This window comes from Loxodonta africana, chromosome 2, assembly GCF_030014295.1.
Source record: "Loxodonta africana isolate mLoxAfr1 chromosome 2, mLoxAfr1.hap2, whole genome shotgun sequence".
Taxonomy (NCBI): Eukaryota; Metazoa; Chordata; class Mammalia; order Proboscidea; family Elephantidae; genus Loxodonta; species Loxodonta africana.
This window is the reverse complement of record NC_087343.1, coordinates 122859691-122872566: the sequence shown is the minus strand read 5'-3', so window position 1 is coordinate 122872566 and position 12876 is coordinate 122859691. Positions and strand designations below refer to the sequence as shown.

The 12876-nt window shown below is 36.0% G+C and overlaps 1 protein-coding gene across 7 annotated transcripts in view; it reads right to left on the bottom strand.

The window, feature by feature from the left end:
- Positions 1-12876, bottom strand: part of YTHDC2 (YTH N6-methyladenosine RNA binding protein C2) — a 70803-nt gene that overhangs the window by 39471 nt on the left and 18456 nt on the right. For all 7 annotated transcript variants that reach the window (XM_010589879.3, XM_023548169.2, XM_003405013.4 and 4 more), the window contains 5 exons: positions 12526-12633; positions 10947-11095; positions 9237-9372; positions 2715-2841; positions 2411-2476 (listed from right to left, as the gene is read on the bottom strand). In XM_010589879.3, the coding sequence (XP_010588181.2) occupies positions 2411-2476; positions 2715-2841; positions 9237-9372; positions 10947-11095; positions 12526-12633 (586 nt within the window). The remainder of the gene's footprint in view (positions 1-2410; positions 2477-2714; positions 2842-9236; positions 9373-10946; positions 11096-12525; positions 12634-12876) is intronic.

Below are 12876 nucleotides of genomic sequence, written 5' to 3'. Positions count from 1 at the left end.
TCTTCCACTCCTATGAGGCCTAGGCCTGCTGGATGGCTCTTATCCTAACACTTGGATTCATCAGCATCCTGGGCATTTCTTTCACCTTTCCTGTGTGGGGTCTACTGTTTTACTTACTTTGTGGAGCACATTCTCTAACAGCTATCTAATAAAGGGTACACAGGAAGTAAATTTTTCTTATCTTTTTTCTACAATTTTCCATCTCATCTTGTTTTCCTACTTTTTGGAAAGTTTTCTCAATTTTATCTTACAACCCTCCAGTTTTTTCTTTTTTTGTTTGTTTTCTGTTTTTTTAACTGCCAAGGGCTCTTTCTTGTTCATTCACTCATTCAATAAATATTCTCTGAATATCTACTATATCCAAACAGTTCTTGAACAGAGACAAGGAGCTTACTAAAGTCTAGTTGAGGGAAGAGATGGACAAATCAATAAATATAGTAAATGAGTAAATTATATAGTATATCAGAAGATAGTAGGGTCCGTGGAAAAAAGAAAAAGTAGAACAGGTGAAGGGGGATCAACAGCACAGGGAGGTAGACTGCAATACTAAAAAGGGTAATGAGATGAAATTTGAGCAAAAACTTGTATTCTGTTCCTTTTCTATAGCGCATTGTTTTTGTTTCACGAATGCAAATTTTTCTATTACAGTTTTGTTTCTGACGTTGTCTTCAGTTCACTAGTTCTTAGTTTCATCTCGGTTCTGGGTTTTTTTGGTCGTTGTTTTCTTTTGTTTTGATTTGTAGATGCTTTTTCCCCCCAAAAGCCTGGTGGTCAATCCTTAGCCATTTACTCATAAAGAGTTGCTGCTAGTTGCCATCAAGTCAATTTTGACTCATAGTGACCCCATGTGTGTCAGAGCAGAACTGTGCTCCATAGTGTTTTCAAGGCTTTGACCTTCTAGAAAGAGATCACCAGGCCTGTCTTCCAAAACACCTCTGGGTGAGTCTTGAACCACCAACCTTGAACCCACCAGCCTTTCAGCTAGTAGTTGAACACTTAACCACTTGCACAACCCAGGGACTCCCTAATAAAGAGTAAAGCACCAAAAAACTTCACGGGCACAGGCAGGATTGTTGCGTTATCTAGTTTAAAAGATAATCATTTCGTCGAAGGAACACCAAATGTTCTGTATTTCTAAATCTTTTCTCCAGGCATGGTCTTTTTTTCCAGGAAAGAATTCTCAAGTTTTCTGCCAAAGAATATAAGCTCCAAACAGAAAAAGGTGGTAGGTGATGATAAGCAAAGGCAGTGGATGGTATCACAACTTTCAGTCAGCAGACTTTGACTTAAAACCTTTTTTTGTTTGTTTGATACCTCACCCCACTCCCCACTATATGGTAATCCCAAATCCAAAGCCTCTATGGTCGATTTTTTAATAATCCTAAAGCCACAAGCCTCCAAGGCTTAATTTTTTTACTAAATCCTCTACTTCCTACCAAGGTGGGCAAGGGTACTACCTGGTAGCAAGGGAGAAGGGAATCTGGAGTCCTAATTGTTCCTCATAAAAATCTTAACCCATCCCACTATTTTTTTCAGCCCTTTCACTGATTCCTTCACAGGTAGTTGAATGAGCCTTTCAGGAGTTCCAAAACTAAAATGAGTTTGTTTCTTATCAGTATTCCCCTCTGTAGGTGCTAAGGTTTCAGTTAAGTCAATTATCACTAATCCATCAGCTATCTTTTGTCCAAAAGTTCACTAACACCTCCCATAAGCTATGTCTCTGCTTTCTCTTTGACTTGGTCAGTTTACAACTTTTATATTCCTTCATCATCATTTTAGTGATATTTTAGGAAAATGCAGAGATAAATACATACGTTCTATTTATCATGTTTAATCGGAAATCTCCCATCTGATTTTTCAAATTAAAATGTAAATATTATAACACACTAGACATTATCAACAACCTACAAAATAAAACCTCACAGAAATATTCCTTAGAATTACCAAAAAAAAAAAAAATCTCTGGATAAACCAAAATATCTGTTGCCGTTGAGCCAATTCCAAATCATAGCGACCGTACAGGACAGAGGTGAACTGCCCCATAGGGTTTCCAAGGAGTAGCTGGTGGATTCAAACTGCCAACCTTTTCGTTAGCAGCCGAACTCTTAACTGCTGCACTACCAGGGCTCCAATCTCTGGACAACAGGCTATAAATAACCTAATTTATCACATTCTATGATTTACATGGAAACCCTGGTGGCATAGTGGTTAAGTGCTGTGGCTGCTAACCAAAGGGTCAGCAGTTTGAATCCGCCAGGCGCTCCTTGGAAACTTTGTGGGGCAGTTCTACTCTGTCCTATAGGGTTGCTATGAGTCAGAATCGACTCGACAGCACAAGGTTTTTTGGTTTTTCAATTTACATGGCTAAGCTTTTAAAAAAGGAGGTAAAAACTATAGTATAAAGTTTTACCTGTAAGATTCTAGAAGATCCACAATTTCAGTTTGTCCAAAGTGTTTTGCCCAATCTAAAGCCATCCTACCAAAATTCAAAACATACCAAATTAAGACACAGAAATAATGTTCTTAAAATTATAAAACTGGCCTCTCAAAATTATTTACTTTGTCATTAAAACAGAGGTGTACAAACAATTATGACACAATAGCTTTTATGTGACACAATAGCTTTTAATATAAAAATAAGCAAAAGGAATCGAAAAAGATATGTGTAGCTATACAAATGATACAAAGAATGGATGCAGGTTAGAAGAAATTACCAGCCATTTGATGCTTTACTATGGACATTGGCTCCCATACTAATTAACTGTTCTACTTGACTTGTGAAACCTCGTCCTGCAGCAACCATCAGGGCTGTTGCACTGGTTTCACTGTGCCTGTAATCGACTAAAAGAAAACAAAAACAGAACTGTTAGGTTTCTGAATTATTTAAAACCATTTTAATTAAAAAGAGTTTTTAATCAAAGAATTGAATTGCAGGAGAATTAACCTGTCCCTTTGTGTTCACATAAGAATTGCCCCTCCAAGTAACTACATGATAACAGCATTATAATACCCTTCAGATAATCCAGGGAACTCTGATATTGATATGCCTTAGCATAAACAGGATGGAATAGACACTGGAAAGTAGGAGAAGGAAAGATATTTGTTAAACTATTTTAAATTCATCTAGATAATTAAAACAGAAAAGGGAACCTACTAACTTGGAGAACCTTTAAATAATCTTCCTAAATCTACATATTATTGCCTCAGTCACCAAATGACAAGGTGCAATCAAGAACCAAAAAGTTAAATGGTTAGTTTCCTTCAGTAGCTAGTAATTAATGCTTAAAAGTTTAACTGAGAAGGCTTCAAATATAAGGTTTAAGATGCTTTTTTTGTTGTCGTTTTGTTTTGCCTTGTTTCCCTCCATCATTCCTGGCTACTATTTTCCAAGACACTTAATGGGAATAAATAATGGTGGTGAAAGTTTACTTCCCATAAAATCCCTCTACGAGAAAAAACAATTAAGGTTCTATTTAAGTTCTTTCTTAGATATACTTCTGAAGAAATGTAATATAATGACCTAGCACTACTTTGCTTAAATTATAAAATTGGTAATTTCAGAAAAAAAAAAATCATTACTGAAAAATATCTCAGTGATAAATTCTATCCTAATTACAAACGGGAAAATTTAATTTTCCATATATACCCAATTACCCTCATTATTCAGTAATACTCTAAAACATGCTATACATTACTGATATAAATTAATGGTTTTTAAACAGGGTAGATGGGTCTAACAGGCCCTGGTGGTACAATGATTAAGTACTTGGCTGCTAATGGAAAGTCAGCAGTTTGAACCCACCAGCCGCTCCATGGGAGATAAGACCTGACAATTTGCTCCCGTAAAGATTATAGCCTAGGAAACCCTATGGGGCAGTTCTACTCTGTCCTATAGGGTCACTATGAGTTGGAATTGACTCGACAGCACACAACAACAACAAAGGGGTCTAAAAGCCTTTTGTTTATTTTTTGAAAACACAGACAGACATGTCTTACTCCTAGATTCATATTCAGTAGGCCTGGGATGGCCAGGCGTATGTATTTTTAAAGAAGTCTATTAAGTGATTAGATCTATGCTCACTCCGTGAGAATTACTACATCAACTGAGTATTTAATCCACAACCTTGAAGAACAGTCTCAAAATGCATGTATTTGGGGCAGAGGGATATGAATAAATGTGGGAGTTTTAAAATGTCTAAAAAATTCATTATTATTCCTGCCTTCATGAGATGGAGCCTAAGTCCCTTTCCCTTGAATGTCAGCTGCACTTAGTGACTCACTTCTAACAAACAGAATAAAGCAGAAGTGACGGTGTGTAACTTTAGACAGTAGGTCATAAAAGGTAACTACAGCTTCCTGTTTGCTCTGTCTCCATCTTCCTTTTGGATCGCTTGCTCGGAAAGAAGCCAGCTGCCATGTCCTAGGGACAATAAGGCAGCCCTATGGAGAGGCCCAGATGGCAAGAAACTGAAGCCTTCTGCCAGCAGCCAATGACAAACTGAGGCCTCTTGCCAAGAGCCATGTATGTGAGCCTTCCTGGAAGTAGTTCCTCCAGCTCCAGAAAACGTAGAGATGACTGTAGTCCCTGCTAACAGCTTAACTACAACCTGATGAGAAACTACGAGCCAGAACCACTCAGCTACGTTACTCCCACATTCTTGACTTTCAGACACTATGTGAGATAATGTTTCACAAGCTGCAAAGTTTCAGAATCATTTGTCATGTAGGTATAGATAACTAATACAGTCAGCATGACAGAAGATGCCTAATCTTATTAAACCAGCTAATTACTGTTTCTGTGGGATCCCAAAGGAAAAATGATGGTGTTAAAAGAAATTTGTGAAGCCCAAGGTAGTTTCAACTCTGATGCCAACCAAGAGTTGAGATTTTAGAATAAAAATATAAAGATTAGAAAGTGAATACCTGTTCACAGAGCTATAGTAACATTTTAGTTTACTTCACATGGCTTCAAATATTGGAATAGTAACGTTCAATAAAACTATAAAGAAGAAGAGCCTGGGTTCATACGATGATCAACAATGTCAAAATAACAGTCTAAAATCAGGTGGACACTGGAGAGTGTGTTGGCAACTCTTGACTGGAGGGGGGATGGGAAGATAGAGAGAGAAGGAAGACGGCAAAATTGGCACGAAACGAGAGACTGAAAGGGCTGACTCAATAGGGGGAGAGCAAGTGAGAGAAGGGAGTAAGATGTATGTAAACTTACATGTGACAGACTGATTGGAATGGTAAATGTTCACTTGAAGCTTAATAAAAATTAATTAAAAAAATAATAATAACAGTCTAATATTCACTAAAGGAATATCTAGGAAGTGGGTCAAGGGTAAGACTTAAATATTTCAAGTGTTTCATAAATATTTTAACGGTACTATTTTATTTTAACAAGGAAACCCTGGTGGTGTAGACTTAAGAGCTACGGCTGATAACCATAAGGTCGGCAGTTCGAATCTACCAAGCACTCCTTGGAAACCCTATGGGGCAGTTCTACTCTGTCCTATAGGGCCACTATGAGTCGGAATCAACTTGACAGCAATGGGTTTTTTTTTTTTATTTTAACAAAGCAATGTCCTAGAGTTGAAATCTTTTAACTTTTAGATAAGACTGCTAAACTGCTTCCAGTAAATACTGAAGACAAAATAGACGGGAAAAGATCGCAAGAAAACTGGAGATGAAAAATACTCACATTTTCAAATACAGAAATTATTCTTCAAAATACAGACTACTAAAAAAAAAAAATGGTGAAACTAGGGCTTTGACCCAGTTCTTTTAAGAACTAGCGATATGGGATCAAATTGACAACAGCAACTCTTAAGATAGGAACTTAGGGGGCAGTGAATTTATGCTGAGGAAGGAACAAGTCAGAAAAGGAGGGTGAGAATGGTTGCACAACACAAATAACGTAGTTAATGTCACTAAATTGTACATGTAGAAACCAATGAATTGGTGTATGTTTTGCTGTGAATAGTCTCAACAACAATAAAATAAGTAAAGCTTAGAAAAAAAGAATAAGGTAGTCATAAAAAAAAAAAAGAATACACAAATTGCCTGGGCATAAATCATTGATTAGCTGTGGGATCGTGAGCAAGTTAACTCTCTAAACTCTGCCTTTTCACCTGTAAACTGGGATGGGTATATGCCTCACAGTGTTAAGACAAAGAACAACATATGCCAAAAGAGCTTTATCTCTTTCTGCTTGAACAACTGCTTTAATGACCATACCCAAAGAATTTTGGCCTAAGGCCTCTTTTAGCATACCACAGTGCTTGATCATTGACCCAGGCCCCTCAAATTAATAAACTGAGAAAGCTTATTTATATACTAGATAATAATTAGAATTGAGAAAAAAAACTCTTAAGCTGAAACAATGAGCCAAGTCTCACTACAAGATGAAATTTAAAAGAAATAAACACAATGTCTTAAGCTCAAAAAATTTCAAACCAACAAGTGTAAGACAAAAAAACAAAAACCGAGCCTGTTGCTGAGTCATAGCGACCATACAGCACAGAGCATAACTGGCCTAGTAGGAGCTGCCAGTGGATTAGAGCTGCTTATCTCTCTAGTTAGCAGCTGAATGATTAACCATTGTGCCACCAGCACTCCTTAAGTATAAGATGTGGGGATTAATTTAATAAAATCACATATGAAAAAAAAAAATTAGGAATTTCAAAGATAATATGAATCAGTAAGACAACGTGGTTGGCAAAGAGCTATAACGATCACGAGCTAAATTAGAGGTTTTTAGGCAGATACCAAAATAAATAAATAAATAAAGCCAAACCCATTGCCATAGAGTCAATTCCGACTCATGCAACCCTAAGCTGACTGGCCTAACTTAAACTGATCACTAAGAGATTAACACTCAAGACTAGACGCCATGCTTTTTAAGAGGAACAAACTAGAACATTACTAGAGAAGAGGGACCAGGGTATCAGGGTATTATGACTGGATATGTCAACGTAAAAAGGAATAGCTGAAATAATAGATATTGTCAGCCCAGAAGCAAAAAAATTAAAGGTGAAATAATAACTATCTTCCTATACCTGACAGTCTGTTAGGCATAAAGAGACACTAAATCTCTTCGGTATCACCACAAAAGCAGAAAAAGCTAGACGCTAGATAGGTAGATTTCAGCTCAAAATATTAAAAAAAATTAACAATTCAAACAATCCAAATTCAAATGAGTGTTCTCAAGAAAGGTAGTGCGCTTCCTGTCACTAAACATGTTCAGATTATCATTTATATTTAGAAGTTATATAATTATTCAACAAATATTTATTGAGCATTTACTATGAACCTCTGGGAATAAAGAAATGAGTAAAACAGACAAGGTTTCTGTCCTCATGTAGTTAACATTCTAGTGAGTGAAAGATAGTAGAAAAAATGAAAAATACATGATATGAGGTAATGAAAGTACAAGAAAAATAATAAAGCAGGATAATGAGAAATAGTGAAAAAGAGTGCAATTTTAGTAAGGTGATTAGAAAAGGCCTCTCTGAGAAGGCAATATCTAAGTAGAGATTTAAATAAACTTTAAGACAGTGGACCCTATGAGTATCTGTGGGGACTGCAGGGACAGCATTCCTGGCATATGAAAGATCAAAAGCAAAGGGGCAAAGATGGGAATGTGCCGGTATACATGAGGAACAGCAAAAAAAGAACTGTGCCTAAAGCACAGTGAACAAAGGAAAAGAGTGGTAGAAAATGACATCAGTAAAGGTAGCCAGGGACCAAATCATGAGAAGGACTTTGACTTATTCAGAGCATAAGGGAAATTCATGAAAGGGTTAAGAGCTGGGAAGTAGCATAATCTAATAATCAGATTTCCTTTATGAAAGGATCACTGTGCTTGTTCTATGGAGAATGCACTACACTAAGACAAGAATAGAAGCAGTTAGTAGGCTACTGCAATAGCCCAGGAGAGAAATGTTGGCTTGGAGTAGGATGGCAGCAGTAAGGGAAGTGAGATGTGGTCAGATTCAAGATTTATTTAGAAGCTAAAACCAACAGAATTTGCTAATGAGTTGAATGTGGGGTTTGACAGTAAAGTCAAGAATGACTTCATGTTTTGTTGCCTCAGCAACCAGGGGAATGGTAGTGCCACTTACTGAAAAGTATACCACTAAGGAAAGAGCAGGCTGAGAGTGATGAAGGTGGAAAAGGGATCAAAAATTGTTTGGGGGCATATCCAGCTTCATTCATCTAATAGACATAACTGGAGACGTCATGTAATCAGGTGTGTGGAAGTCATAGGAGAGGTCAAGACTGAAAACATAAAATTAGGGGTCATTTTACGTAGATACTTAAACCCATGACTAGATGAGATCATCTAGGGAATAAACATAGAAAGAAATAAAGTTTAAGGACTGAGTCCTGGAGCATTCCAAATTTAATGATCAAGAAAAACAGGAAGTTTTCTTTTTTTTTCTTGTTCAGTAAACCAAAAAGTTGCAGCCAGTGAGATGAGAAGAAAATCAGCAAGTGTGGGTATCAGAAGCTGACTGAAGAAAACGTTTCAAGAAGGAAGTAATAACTATGTCAAATATCGCTGACAGATTTAGGCGAGGGAATAAACTGCTTGACATCTGTATCCTTTCCAGATCATACTGACATGATCCTTCATTTTGCCTTTTGCAAAGAAGCCTTTAGGGTTCTGAAACTCACCTGATTGCTAATATCGACCATAATCAACTAACAAAAATTAGGTTAAATTTCATTAGTGAAAACATGTCACACGACAAAGTATGTACACGTGAATTAGAACTTCAGCTCATGTAACTAAAATATGCTAGCATTTTCACTTATTAAACGAATAATCTACAGCAACAGTTTTTTTTCCTTCCATTTTTGAAATCACAAATCTTTTGAGAATCCAAAGAAAACTAAAGATCCCCTCCCTATGCTATAGGTGGGGAAATAGCGCATATGTGCATGCACATATATGAAAAAAAATTTTTTGCACGTAATTGCCATGGAGCCAAAGACCTCACAAAATTATTCTGAAGACCCAAAGTTAAGAATTCCTGATTTAGCACAAAATTTATTTATTCTATTATGTTAATAAGATACTGATTTGTACTTCTGAAATAACATAAGTACTCAAAAGAACAAATTATTAGTTGTGAACAAAAAATGTAGTAAATACATTTTCAATTAAACTACACTTCCACCATAAGTAATGGCAAGAGTAATAATTTTTTTTAATAAATTAAACTTACCACTAACATTTTCAGTTAAAATAAGGTGAAAGACCTGAGCAAAAGCATCAACATCTTTATGTAGCCATATGTCAGAAAGACAAGCATCCATTTCCTTTATTAACCATGGCTCAAGGCAATTCACATCTTTCTCTGTCTTTAAAACAAACAAATGCAAAGATTATAAATCACCTAATAGCTTAACACTCACTGGCAAAGAATGATATGGCCACAAAAACTACTAATCATATGATAACAAAGGTTTTGACATAAAAATTTCTAATTTCATCACAAATATTATCACTCACAATACTATCTTTCTTTCTTACATTCATCTTTTGTATGAGAAAAAGCTTGTCAGCAAAGGACTATAACCCAGTCACAATATTAAACAAATGTGCTTCTGATAGAATGTCGTTAAATGCACAGCAACGCCAGTAGTTTTCTCTCTCAGCTGTATGTCAGAGAGAGTTATCGCCTGAAGGTGTTTAACACTCATGCCAGGTACTGGCCCAGAGCAAGTGCCTGAGAATCTCCCGTGGTGGGGGCCAGATTCCTGACTCCACAGCACTGTCCACTCTCCTCAGGTGAAGCTAATGTGCAGCTGGGCTTAAGAATCACTGATTCACATGGTCAAAATGGTCTTCATTGAACCAAATGAGTCTTCCCTATGCTAAATAGCAATTTTTAAATATTCTTTAAAAGTATTTTTAAAAGCTCATGAATATTTTATCTGGATGTATTCTAACTTTAAACAATGGCAGAAAACTCCGAGTGTATCTGCAAAGTGTACCTTCTGCTCAAAAGTAGTTTTTTTCTAAAAAGCATCTGGAAAGCTTTTCTGAAATGCATGTTGTACAGGCAGTCCCTGGGTTATGAGCATTCAACTTATGTGCAACCCGTAGTTAAGAACCAACCTCTGTAAAACCTACAGGCAGTCTCCAGATTACGAACAAGTTCTGTTCCTAAATCTGACTTTAAGTCGAATTTGTAAGTAAGTTGGGACAGCTAAGCATGGTACACGTCTAACATCAGTTACTCACACGTTTGTCTTTAGTATACAGTATTAGTGTACTTTTCTATGCATAAAAAAACATGAGAGAAACACTTTCAGATACACTAAAACATCTTTAACATAATGACACAGTAATAATGATAACATTTTTGATGTGCATCACAAAGTAGCACCCAGTTTGTTCTTATGATTGTATGTACCTCGAATTTTTAATATAAAAGGCTTTACAGGGGTTGGTTCGTAAAGAGTCGTATGTAAGTTGGATGTTCATAACCCAGGCAATGCCTGTATTATATTAAAACTTCCAGGTACATACAATGGTTCATTACAACAAGCAGATGCTACTTTGTGACATGCATCAAAATATTACCATTATTATTGCTGTATTATTATGTTAAAGATGTTTTCATGTATCTGGAACTGTTACTTTCATGTTTTTTATGCACAGAAAGGCACACTATATACTATATATTAAGACAAACATTTGACTAACTGATGTGAGATACAAATCATATCTAACTGTTCCAACTTACGTATAGATCTGACTTACAGTCAGATTTAGGAACGGTACTCATTCGTAATCCAGGGACTGCCTATAGTCTAAAATAAACTAACAGAATGATGCTGTAATTATGCATTTAAAAATTATAATCTCACAAAATGTTCTTTATATAATTTTCATTCAAAATATCACTGTGAAACCACTGATGTCTTACCAACTGACTAAAGACAGCATCACCGCCATCATCTAGTAAGTCGTATTCTTCAGTTACATTTGGAACAGTTCTCTGCCTCTGAGACTCAGGTTTGAAAGTATTCTCCTGAGCTGAGTACCATTCTGTAAGCGTTGTTTGTTGTTTCTCTTCTAAAAAGATTACCAAAAAAAAAAATACAAGATAAAATCTTGGCTTTCTGAAATATATTCCTTTGTTTTTAAAAAGTAAGTCTGATAATACTTAAAAGTTGGCCTTACTTTCAGGTTACTGTTTTTTTAAATATATTAATTAGGAGCATTCAATAAAATACGTTATACTGAACGATAATGACACAGGAAACTACTTAATATCTTCCTCTTTTCATCTATTAGTAAGAAGTTGACTTCTAAGTAATTCCATAATTTAAATAAGAATATTTTTAGCTATACAGTCAGCCCTCCATATCCATGGGTTCTGAATATGTGGATTCAACTAACCGTGGACTGAAAATATTCGTGGGGGAAAAAAAGCATTAAGTGTTAAGTGTAAGCATTATCTATTTCTATAGCATTTACACTGTATTAGGTATTACAAGTAACCTAGAGATGATTTAAAGTGTATGGGAGGATGTGCACAGGTTATATGTAATACAACGCCTTTTTATATAAGGAATTTAAGTAACCCCAGATTTTGGTGGGGGTCCTGAACCCAATAACTCCCTGTGGATACTGAGGAGCAACTGTGCTATATTTTCTTAATCAATGATTAATATTCATATAACACTTTGTAGTAAACTATTTATTGAACTCCTACCACTATGCTAGTTGTTTGAGATACAAGTAATATACAATTTTCACCTTGAAGAGCTTCAAGATCTAGTTTTATATATTCTACATATCAGTGATCCGGCCCTGTCCTATGAAATAGGTTTTGCCAACTACATTTTTCAAGAGATTCGAGACTCCAAGACACAAAGTAGTTAAAGTATTTGTCCAAGGTCATTCAGAGCAAATGAGGCAATCAAAACTTGAAGCCAAGTCTTCTGTCATGAATAATGTAGGTAAAAGTAAGCAAAGTGATCTAAACCCTAACATAAAAGCCAGGATATAAGTCATTATGAGAGATGTATTAAAAGGCAAATAATGCTAAATTCAAAGTATAGATGCAATCCCGTAACAAAATCAAGACACTGAAAACTTGACATTAGTGTCACAGATTGGCATATTGTTGCTCACATGCTACTCTTTTCACCCCCATCCACCCATTCCCTGTCCCTGTCTTGTGAAATACGTTGTGGGCAGCCAGCACATACTCACATACTCTTCTGCCCCCTTAAAACTGTGGTTGAATCTTTGGATACAGACACACTTAGCCTCCCAACTCTGGCATCCACGTTCAATTCCGCTCCATAGATTTTAACTTCTGGCCATAAGCTATGAAGTAGAACTCATCAAAAGATACATTTGGGATAATATTCTAATAAAATGTACACAATTATATGTAAGAGAAAAACACTTTAAAGTGTCCTATCTCCATAATATAAAACTGGAGTATTCAAAAAAGTCACTATCAATACTAATTTATTTAATAAAAAGCTTACCTCGTTGTTTTTCCTTTTTGTACTTTAACATTTCTTTATTTGTATATCCAGTGGTTCTTAAAATATCTTCCAAAAACATTTCTTTTACTTCAAATGGTCTTCCCTGTACTAAATAATAGGAATTTTAAAAAACAGTCAATGTATATCTTAGAGATAACTAAGACCACAATTACCACAGCCTCCACCAGACTAAGTCCAGCACAACTAGATGGTTCCCAGCTACCACCACCAACTGCTCTGACAGGGATCACAATACAGGGTCCCGGACAGAGCTGGAGAAAAATGAAGAACAAAATTCTAACTCAAAAAAAAAAAAAAAAGACCAGACGTACTGGTACGACACATTCTTGA